The following is an 11777-nucleotide window of genomic DNA, read 5'->3' as shown; positions in this document are numbered from 1 at the left end:
AGGGTTAGAGTTGGGTTTGGTTAGGGATGTCATTTTATGTAAATCTAACCCTAAACCGAAGCGACAATGGTAAGAAAATAGGACAAAACAGTTGAGTAACCAATACGTGATAATCACACGAAAACAGGAATTCGTTATACGATCACGAAAAAACACGAAATTTCGTGATAATAGCACGAAAAAAGAATAAAAAAATAACAATCTGAGAGGCAGAGGAGGAAGAGCAGGACCACAGAGGAAATGCAGTTGTTTTGTGGTGTGATGTGAAGAGGTTTTTGTGTAATAGTTGTGCTGTTATATTAAATAAACATGTATTCTTTTTAATTTTTTTTGAAAGGATATGTCCTGGATGCCCCTAAGATGTCCCTATTTTTGCTGTAATGTCTAATGAATGCTGAATACAGATAAAATGATTTTAGGCGATTGATTGAGTGATTGGGTGATTGTTTTGAGAAAGTGGGCAATAGTTTCAAGAAATGTATTTGAGCAATTGTGAAAAACTTTACTTAAGGGCGTGGGAAGAACATGTCATGATGTCATAGGTTGTGGGCGGGGTTACATCTATTTAAAAGACCTCATGGGTCCCTACAAAAAAGTTGGAGGTGATTCAATGTCAGAATCCTAACAGTAGATATTGATGATGAGGATGAATCTGCTCGCTCTGCTTCTCACACTCTTGCCAGGAGTACTTTCAGGTGAGTACAGCACTGTTTCTCTTTACAATAGATTTATTTCAGAAACATTCACTGATATTTAAAGACACTTCATGAGAATGGGGTTTTATTTAGTTAGCTTTTTATTTGAATGAGCTACAGCTAAATTTCATCTGCAATGTCAGTTATTTATAAAAACCAGTTGATCTTTTAAAATTTATGTCTCTCAATTTATTTCATCTGGTGGTTTAATCCTTATAAATGTTGGCATTGTTTAAAACAATTCCCTTATAATTGTTAAACACGACTGACTTGAGGCTTTTATATACAAAATAGTATAGAAATGTCTGATTGTAATTAAACCTTCTTTTTTTTTAATGTAGCATGAAGTTAGTTTTGCAACTCAATTCAACCTACTATTTTAACTTTTTAACCTGTGAATAGTTGATTTAACTTAAAAAATCAAGTTAAACAATTTCAACTTGTTTTTATAAGTTAAAGTAGGGTCCAAATATATGTTGATTTGACAAAAGTGCTTTTATACAGTAAACACATTCAGAAATCTTTCATTTCTATACTGTGTGGTTCTAACTTGTATGGTTAAAGTTTAGCTGCGGTCACCATTCAATTGATAATTATTTGGTTTGATTTGATTATTAATGCTTTGGCAACTCAACTCCTGCATCTCAATTAATATATTATGCCCTTAAAGTACTGTTTCTGTTACAGGAAAGTATGGAAATTTAAGTGCATTAATAGAGATGGGACATACTAAATCTAAATTTAACCACTGTACTATTTAGTACTGATATAGTATTTGAATTGAGACGCATTAAATGTTAACTTAATGTAAAGAAGACATTATGATAATGGATCAAATTCCTCTTGGGAAATAATTGATCCTGCTGATGTACTGCATGTTGGGTTTTTTTATGAAATCATCTATGAATGAATGAAAGAACAGAAGGCAAACGTAAATGATGATAAGACTCATTTAGTATTTCACACATCGCTGCTTACACAACGTCTTTCACATGCAGATGCGTAATGTCAGAGCTTAACAGGGTTTTACTTCATTCCTGAGATTTTAGTGTTACTCTCAGCTGAAAGTCACATGAAAAGGATTGAATGGGATTGGGTCGATCGTGTGACTCGGTCTGTTCTCCCTCACCGCCTCAGACTTTCTTATTTCAAACACATTTGTCTTCAGGACATAAGTCAGATTACTACAATTAAAAGGATTACTATTTGAATTGTTAAAAAAGCAGAAAGTTTATGTTGACTTCTTTCTCCAGCTCAATGATCAGAATATCATAACAGTTTAGATGAATAGATGACCTGGGTGTGTGTTTTTTAAGCTTTTTATGGTTTTACACAATAAACTGTAAATAGGCTATAAGAGCTCTGATACAATTTAAACAATGGTCTTTGATATTTTTCTCTGTTATCCTCTTAGAATACAGATCTCGCTTTTCACGTTATCGATCATGGAATTCACAAATGTATCCTGTCTGGAGAGATGGAGATCCCAGATACAGAGACTGTTGGACAGGTATTGTGAACACACACACATGATCAGATTATATTATTTGTAGTGATGTAATGCTGGAGGTGTATGCAATAGTCACAGGTGGGGTGCGGTTGGTCACCCCATTTTAATTCTAAAATCAGCCGAGGTTAAAGTCAACATGTAACCCCTCCTAGTAACCGAGACATCATGGATGCGATAACAGCTTTAAACGCTTCCTTTAACCAAAAATTCGACACGTTCACAATGTCAACATGAAATCACAACTGACCTGTTTACTTTCTAAATGCCTGCTGAATGATTAATCCATCCACATGTTATTCTCTGTGTAATCTTTAATAAAAAAAATCTATAATAACTTTTGCTGAAATCATCTCACCTCTGTAGTCATGTTTGCAGGATTTAAAGGAGTTAAAGTCAACATCACACCCGTGCAAAGTTCATTTATGTACTATGTTCTCACCATAATAACAATGATATTTTATTTGTAGTTATACCATGGTCTGTTGAAATACTCGATTCTGATTGGCTGGAAGGTGTGCATTAAAACTGTTTAATGCACAGGTAGTTCCAGTCAGTTTAATTACAGTTAGAAATAATCTGCTACTATAAACATTGGTAACCATAGTAACACAGTTACACTTGCAGAGAGAGCGAGCGAGACATAAGTGCCTCTCTCTTTAAAGTGCGCAGGTTTTATTTCAGCACTACTTTATTTAAAGCGGATGGAGTGCAAGCCTTAACTTAAGAAAATGACCGTCATTTTTACCCGTCTGTTAAAAAATGTACACTGTAAACATTCATTACAGCTTTAACTTGGCAAATAACCAAGGTATAATCCACGGCTAGCCATGCATTAAAGGGTTTTAATGCACTTCGCTACGCGTCGGGTGGTCTTCGCCTCTACGTCGTGCATTTAAACCCTTCAATGCATGGCTAGCCGTGAATTATCCCTTACTAAAACTACGTTGATACAAATGGTAATTAATCTGCTAAAATCACCTACTACAAAAATTAAAGCCATGATTACTTTTCCTCATAATAACTGTAAAGATGACTTACAGAGAGTAATTTTTGTATTTTATTTTCTGGTTTCAGTTCAGTGCATCAGTAAAATATCTTCATGAAGCTTCATTGAGATTTTGTCTTTTTGAAGTCATTTTATAATAAACAGATCAATGATTTGGCCCAAATGAAAGTCCTGTTTCTGAGCTTATTTATAGGTTTTGCCCTCATATGCATGTATAGCACTTACTTTTTTATACTTTTTAGAGAAGATGTGCAACAGCTCCTACAGCCTACTGATTGATTGTTTGTTTGACTTTGTATTATGCCACAGGTGGAGAGGTGACATTTGAGTTGAGAAGTGATTCTCCAACACTGACCGGAGCAAAAACTACCTTCAACATTGATGTTCATTTCCCCCAAAATCAGACAGCACTTCCTGATGGACAAGTGGTGTGGGCAAGAAACTGTACAATTAATGGTTAGTTAAACAAGATTCAGTTATACAATACCCTTTTACTTTTTGTTCAATATAAGTTAAAGGAACACAGTTTTTCAATATGTTATCAACTTAGATAAATTAATACATACCTATCTTTTTTCAATGCGTGCACTTTAAATCTTTGTACAGCGCTTTGTGAATGTGTTCGCATTTAGCCTAGCTTAGCATTCCTATGGCTCCAAACAAAAGTTTTATTTTGTGCCACCACACTTACTCATGTAACAGTCTTTAAATAGGGAACACATGGAAGTGTTTGGTGGCGTCTAAATTCATCCGTGTTTGGAGCCATAGGAATGAATGGGGCTAGGCTAAATGCTAACACATTCACAACGTGCTGTACAAAGATTAAAAGTACACGCATTGAAAAAAAGATAGGTATGTATTAATTCATCTAAGTTGAGGTAAGAACATAGTAAAATATTGAAAAATCCTTTAATGCTGTCTTTGTAAGTGCAAATGTCATGTGATGGATGGGTTGTCTGGACTTTGGGTTGTCTCTTTTGCCAACTTGTTTCTTGGTTTGAGACATGCATTGACATGTGCATTCATGAACAATATCTAGTGCTAAGATTGTTTTCATCATTTAGGAACAGCGTATACTAGGGGTCAGGCTGTGTACCCCGAGTCCAATCTCCCTCAAGAATGGACTGGTGTCTTTCCTGATGGTACACCATTCACAAAGATCTCCAACAAAAAGCCCAGATTCATTTATGTGTGGAAGACATGGGGTAAGAAAATAAAGCATCAACAATAAACATCAACAATAAAACATTACTAAAACCACAGCTCATCATAGCTCCTTGAGAGATGTCTTATTATGTTGAAGTTAAAGCAGTACAGTAGTTGTTAAAGCGTTAAACAAACACTCATCATATTTGTCCTTCAGGTAAATATTGGCAGGTGGCTGACGGTCCTTCATCTCAACTGACCATCGAGACAGACAGGCAGCCTCTTGGCTCTTATAAGATGGAGGTTGTTATTTATCATTGCCGGGGCAAAGACAAGTTCATTCCTCTTGGTTATGCATCTGCTCAGTTTTCTATTACTGGTGAGTGGTCAATGATTGCACAATTGTTCAATACCTCCATCAATCTGGAAAACACCAAATTCTCCTTAACCACAGGATGTGATCAGCACAAGTACCTTTTATTGACAGTATACACATATATTCCTGAGATTTTATTTTTGCTTTCTTTAGACCAGATTCCTTTCGCAGTGACATTGTCTCAGGTTGGTGATGTCACACAGGGTGACCAAACCTTTATCCAGAATACAGCCGTGTCTTTTAGCGTCAACCTGCACGACCCCAGCCGTTACCTCAGTGGATCAGACGTCACCTTCAACTGGGACTTTGGAGACAACAGTGGCACTCTTATATCCCGTGAAACTACAGTCACCCATACATACATCTCATCTGGTTCCTTCAGACCACAGGTCATTCTCATGGCAGCCATCTTAACTGACTGTACACCAAACCCAAGCACAGCGCCCGCCGTTGTTACACCTGCTCCAGCCACAGGTATAACATATCCATATAACAACTCAGACATTTCTGATGCTTTATTCTGCCTTAACTACATAATGTCCTTGTTTCACAAAATCTGACATAATCTTTAAAAAGATCCCTGAAGTGACATATAAAGTATGTTTTTACCATTAAATAGCCTTCAGAGAGCATGACTGACACCATGCAAGTCCCATGAATCCGGTCAGATGCTCTTTGTCATGAGCCAATAAGATGGAGAAGAGAGATTCAAAGAAGTGATGTTCAGAGGACACAGAAGGCACACAGATCATGTTACTAAACAATAACTATATTGTCTATAGAAGAATGTAGCATTTCATCAAACTGGCATTTATATTAAAGTACAAAAGAATAAGATAACATCTAATGCAATATCTCATATTGTATCTTACCAGTATAATTGAGTCAGCAGAAATAATAAAGCACAGAGATCCAACTAGAAGTCAAAGCAAAATCCTTAGCCAACATTTTTTATTTGTAAACTTTTTATTATATAAACTTTGTTTAAAAAAGCTTTATGAATAGTTTGCAGATCTACATATACTGTGATTTAACACTATCATGCAACAGTATTAAAGGGGACAATTTACAAGACTTTTTAAAGGGGCCATGGCATGAAAATTTGACTTTTTCCATGTTTAAGTGCTATGATTGGGTCCCCAGTGCTTCTATCAACCTTGAAAATGTGAAAAAGATCAACCCAGTAACTTAGTTTTGGTAAACCATTCTCTACAAGCACATGAAAAAAAATGTCGTTGAATTTTGGCTCTCCTTATGATGTCATAAAGAGCTCTTATTATAATAATACCACCCCTTAATCTGTACTATCCAATCACAGCACTGCCATTTAATGCAGAGAAAAAGCACAATTGAGTTTTAATTGCAACAAACCACCATCATTGTGATCAGTGTTTGAATTTCATCAGCTCATTTGCATTTTAAAGGACACACCCAAAACGACACATTTTTGCACACACCTACAAAGTGTCAATTTTAACATGCTATAATAAATTATTTATATGGTATTTTTTAGCTAAAACTTCACATATGTGCTCTGGGGACACCAAAGATTTTTTTGACATCTTAAAAAAGTCTTGTGCCATGGCCCCTTTAAAGATGTCAAATAAATCTTTTTAGCTCAAAATGCCATAGATATAATTTATCATAGCATGTTAATATTGCCACTTTGTATGTGTAAGTAAAAATTTGCCATTTTGGGGTGTGTCCTTTTAAATGCAAATGAGCTGATCTCTGCACTACATTGCAGTGCCGTGGTTGGACAGTGTGGTATTATCCCCTTCTGACATCACAAGGGGGGCCAAATTCGAATGAGCTATTTTTTCACATGCTTGCAAAGAATGGTTTACCAAAACTAAGTTACTGGGTTGATCTTTTTCACATTTTCTAGGTTGATAGAAGCACTGGGAACCCAATTATAAGTCAGATTTTCATGATATGTCCCCTTTAAACCTTACCACAAGATACTTTTTCACCAGATTTAAATGCTCAGCTGTAATCTTAATTTTTTGTGTGTGTGCATTTTACCCCAATATAAAGTATTCATATATTATTGTCTAATTCTGTTTTTGAATAAAAAAAAAAATTGATTATCAAAAAATGAAACTAATATATTCAAATAGTGATTATAAACCCTAACTTCATCAGTTGAAGGACTTCAGAACTATATAGTGTTATGAAGCAGATTTTGTTAGGTGATCTCATGTTCTTGTAATATTATTCCAGGTGTTCCACCATCCACCTCTGTTTCCCCAGATGAAGATGCTGGAGTGGCGAGCACTGATGAAGATGCTGGAGTGGCGAGCACTGATGGTCCTGTGCTCATAACAGATGGATCAGCTGATGACACCAATGAGTTAGCAGTGGCACCTGTCACAGATGCAGATGAAGCTCAAGCTGTGATAATCACACCTGAACCTGTTTCTGATGTTTCCGGTTCAGTATCTGCTGGAGAAGATGAAGAGGTTATAGTCAGTGTGTCTGCTACTCTTCTCCCTGAATCTTCTACTGATGTTGTGCAAACAGTGGCACCTATAAATGTCCTCAGCACTGAACCAGCACCTGCTGCTGATGATGATGATGATGATGTGGTGTCGGTGGTTCCTGCTTTAGACGACACAGAAGTCAATGAAACAACTGAAGTCACTGCTGATAAAAACAACTTCATTTAGACCTCAACAGCTTCTTAAATGAATAAAAAACTGAACTGTGTCATATAATTAACGTTTTTTATTTGTGCTTTAGATAGCGTATCTGAAGCTACAGTAAATGAGATAGCAGCTGATCTGGAGACAGTAACTGAAGCCACACAGGCCACACTTATCATTGCAAAGCGTCAAGCGCCAGAAATGCCAGCGGACACATGTTTCCTTTATCGCTACGGCTCATTCTCCACAAATATCGATGTTGTCCGTAAGTGTCTTTAACTCTTTTGCACATGAAAGAATGTACACAAAATTATTTCTGTAACACTTTTAAATGTGTGTGTGTGTGTGTGTGTGTGTGTGTGTGTGTGTGTGTGTGTGTGTGTGTTTTGGAGTGATATTGTCCCTGCTAAAAAAAAACAATAGACACCATCACAGAAATTCTATTGGTTTTATTGGGAATTTTATTGGTTCTAATGGAATATGACCCAAAACACACAGTGTATTGGTCTTTGTTGGTCTCTAATGGTATGTATTGGTTCTATGTATTGGTTTTAATGAAATATGGCCCAAAACACACTACAGTGTAGTGGTTTTAATTGTAAAAGCTAATGGATCCTATTGGTATTTTAATGGAAACCATTAGAATTTTCTGTAATGGTTTTATTGTTTTTTTTTCAGCAGGGGTGGGTTTCTGTTAGCGGATTAATACACCAGTATCTATTTTTGACTTGAACATAAATCTCACTTACAGCAGACAGACATGAACAAAGTTTGTAAAAGACAATGACAAACACCACTGTATAAACACATATTTAACTCAAAAACTGCAACAAAAGTCGCTGTTTATTTACTTCCATCATTGCTGGTCTTCTCAAATTATACACAACAAGTTGCTGTTTCTTCTTCGTTTGTGGGTTAACTTGCTAAGCTTCTTCTTCTTTGACGGTTGCGCTACTACTGTGGTTACACACGTGGATACTGCCTACTGGCGGTCTGCGCGTGTGTTTGCATGTCGACGCGGATGACGACGCAAAAGTATAAATGAAAATCGATGCGGAACCTACGCCGTCGCGTCTACGCCGTAGGACCTATGCACAACTATAACGAGCCCTTAAGAACCACTTGTGTCAGGGGCTGGGGGTGGGGTTAATGTGATAGGATACTAGGAGGGTAGCTACATGCTAAGGCTAATGTTGTTTTGTGTAAATTATAAAATATGTTATGCTGGTACCTTTATTCTCGATTGCAACCTTAAAATTATGTGCACATACACGTTGAATTTGCAGCGTTTGGATGCAAATGTAGGAGCGCAAAGCCAATAACCATTAATAATAATGCAACATCCGACATTGTTGATGGTGTGTTTGGTGCTGCCGCGCTAACATTGCTGGGAAAAATGAGACGTATTCCGTGACGTTAAAACTTGGCTCTGGTGGTTCTCTAGCCCATGGAAAGGCAAACCGGTTCTTGAAAGGCTGACCAGCTAGCTCTGAACTAGCACCCGGAAAGGTGGCATAACAGGACTACAAAGACCAATGATGTGGACTACAACAGGAAGTGACGACAATACAAAACACAAGATTCAAAATAAAAGACATGAGAACCAAATGCCCAAACAGATACAAACAAAAAAGTTGTTAATCGTTCAATTGAATACAGGCAAAAACCCAAGCTGTGCATGTTAAGTATAAGTCACCTAGTTGAGAGGGGCTCATTTATTTTATTGTCATATTGGCCATGATTTCAACAAAGACTACATGTGTAATGTGTGTGTGTTTCTCTTTCAGAGGGAATAGAGAGTGTTGAGATTGTGGAGGTGAATAATGTGATTGTCACAGAATTGGAGCAGAATGCTGTGGATCTCACAGTCACATGTCAGGGAAGGTAAATATATCATATACTTTAATAAATAAGCATTTATCTTATTTTAAGTTATTAATAATGTTTGTTTTATCTAACAGTTTTAGATGCTAACTGTATTTCGTTGCCTTGTTTCCATGTGAACTGACAATAAAGTTGAATCTAATGCGCTACTGTATAGACCAGTTCAAGAGATGTAAACAACACTGGTCCAGAAGCACTTCCTGTTTCCGTTTTTTAACACTAGATAAACGTTGGGATAAAATAAACCAACAGAACATATAAACCTGAATTAACTGAAGTTAAACAAACATCTTAAAGATAATAATATATGTAAAATAAAAAAAAATAACTGTCACAAACTGTAACAGGAAGTGTTTTTGGACCAGCGTTGTTTGCATCATTTGAACTGGTCTATATTGAAAATGTAAACAAAAAAGCAATTTAATAAAGTGAACACTTAAATGTGAATAAAAAAGCATGCTTTTACTACAGTTCAAACAAAAAGACATGGTTACTACTCGTACACTGGTTTATTTTGTTGTAAGAGATGTTTAACAATATTTAATGTTTAATCTTTTCTGTCATGTTTCTTTTGTACAGTCTGCCGAATGAAGTGTGTATGGTTATATCTGATGCTGACTGTATCAGTCCTGTACAGACTCTGTGCAATTCTGTCACTCCAAGCCCTGACTGTCTGATGGTGTTACGCCAGTTCTTTAATGATTCTGGCACTTTCTGTATTAATGTATCTCTGACCAATGATGTTAGCTTGGCTGTAACCAGTGCAAGGATCAATGTTAATATAGGTAAGTATCTCGAGTTCAACAAATCCACCTGTAACTACTGCTAAACTGTATGAGAAGATCATTAAAGTGACCCTTAACTCATACCATCAACACCTTTATTAAATACAGATACAAATTCATCCAGGAGTAGTGCTGGAGCGGCACTGGGAGTCCTGGTTTTTATTTGTGCCATGGGAACCATCGCATTTTTTACATACAAGTAAGATAAATACCAGTACGCTTAATACATAACATTTGTTTATTGAATAAAATCAGTTGATCAATGGTACTGTATGTAGACTGAGTAAATAAAAAGTTAAAACTGCTGCAGGCAAATGAATATTAGATAAACTCATGCGTAACGTTCATTTTCTGCAGGCGTTCTAAAGGCTATCATCCACTGATTGAGGATTATACAGATAGCAGTTTGGGTTCTGAAAGGATTTCGATGCCGTTAATACTCTGGAACTTTCTGAAAAGATCGCCTACTGGAGAGAGTCGGCCGCTACTTCAGGGACGAGTGGTGTGAGCATTTGCATCCAGGTGGATGCTGCACATTGGTTGATTCCCCCTTTCATATGTAAAGCGCTTTGAGTGCTGCAGAAAAGCGCCATATAAATGTAATGAATTATTATTATTATGCATCAAAACAACCTTCAAACAGAAGAAAGACCTAACGTATAACATTCTTCATATTTATCTCAATGGAGTTATTATTATTTGTGTAACATAACCAGAGATTACTCTGTATGTGTGATGTTTTCTGTCATGAGGTGTGATATTCTGATCATTACGCTTTAATAAAATGGAGTATTGTAACTAGTTGGCATGTGTAAAGTTAATGAAATTATTGAAATCAAATACATTCCTACTGCATGTTCCAGGTCTTACTGTGAATAAGTCATCTATGTTTTTATTATTCCAAGCCACAAGTGAAATGAGCCAACCCCTATGACTCTACAATGTTCTGATGCAGAGATATAGGTTTTGCTAAATGGTTGCTACTAGGCTAATTGGCATCCACCAATGATTATACTCCGAGGCCACAAGTGAAAGGTGCCAATCCCCGTATTTCTAAGGACGCACTTATATTATACCTAAACGGACCAAACCATGCCTGAACACGATTGTTCCCCCTACTCCCCTAAAAGTATGCACTCCCCAGCTGTGCCCAAGTGAACAGCGCCCGAGCCCACCTCTGCAAGCTGGCTAGGGCAGGATTAAACAAACCACGCCTGTGCACGGTACAGAGCGATTACACTAGTCAAACGAACCAGGCTTTAAGGGGCAAACGCACTCTGGTTTAGATAATGTGTCTGATGCAGAGATATAGGTCTTGCCAAACAGTTGCTAGGGTACCTCTGTTTGGTTGCTAGGGAGTAAATAGGCATCCAGTTGTGATTATCCTTCAAGCCACAAGTAAAACAAGCCCACCCTGTGTCTCTAAAATATTCTGATGCAGAGATATAGGTTTTGTTAAACAGTTACCAGGGTACTGTATTTGGTTGCTAGGGAATTGCTTGGCCAATAATGATACTCCACAGGCTGCTTTCCGGTATAAATGATATAAACCAATGCCCATGTCTCTATAACATTCAGATTTGAAGATATAACTGTTGGGCTTTGGTTGCTATGGTGCTGAACAGTGGTTGCAAGGGCGTGGGTAAAAAGCTCTGTGATGATCATTAAAGAGAACGATTGGATGCATGAATAAATCAAGCCCACCCCCATGTCTCTATGATACTGTGCTG

General features: G+C 37.0%; 1 protein-coding gene across 1 annotated transcript; it reads left to right on the top strand.

Annotated features, from left to right (window-relative positions):
* The first annotated feature begins 291 nt into the window (after positions 1–291).
* On the top strand, positions 292–10848 carry pmela (premelanosome protein a). The gene is made up of 12 exons (XM_073876469.1): positions 292–695; positions 2110–2205; positions 3521–3667; positions 4276–4416; positions 4575–4736; positions 4887–5207; positions 6957–7378; positions 7463–7643; positions 9166–9262; positions 9842–10047; positions 10156–10246; positions 10405–10848. Exons 1-12 carry the CDS (start codon positions 638–640, stop codon positions 10553–10555), a joined length of 2073 nt encoding a protein of 690 aa, XP_073732570.1. The 5' UTR covers positions 292–637; the 3' UTR covers positions 10556–10848.
* The last annotated feature ends 929 nt before the right edge of the window (positions 10849–11777 follow it).

Source organism: Misgurnus anguillicaudatus, chromosome 14 (assembly GCF_027580225.2).
Source record: "Misgurnus anguillicaudatus chromosome 14, ASM2758022v2, whole genome shotgun sequence".
Classification (NCBI taxonomy): Eukaryota; Metazoa; Chordata; class Actinopteri; order Cypriniformes; family Cobitidae; genus Misgurnus; species Misgurnus anguillicaudatus.
This window is presented reverse-complemented; position numbering and strand designations above follow the sequence as displayed.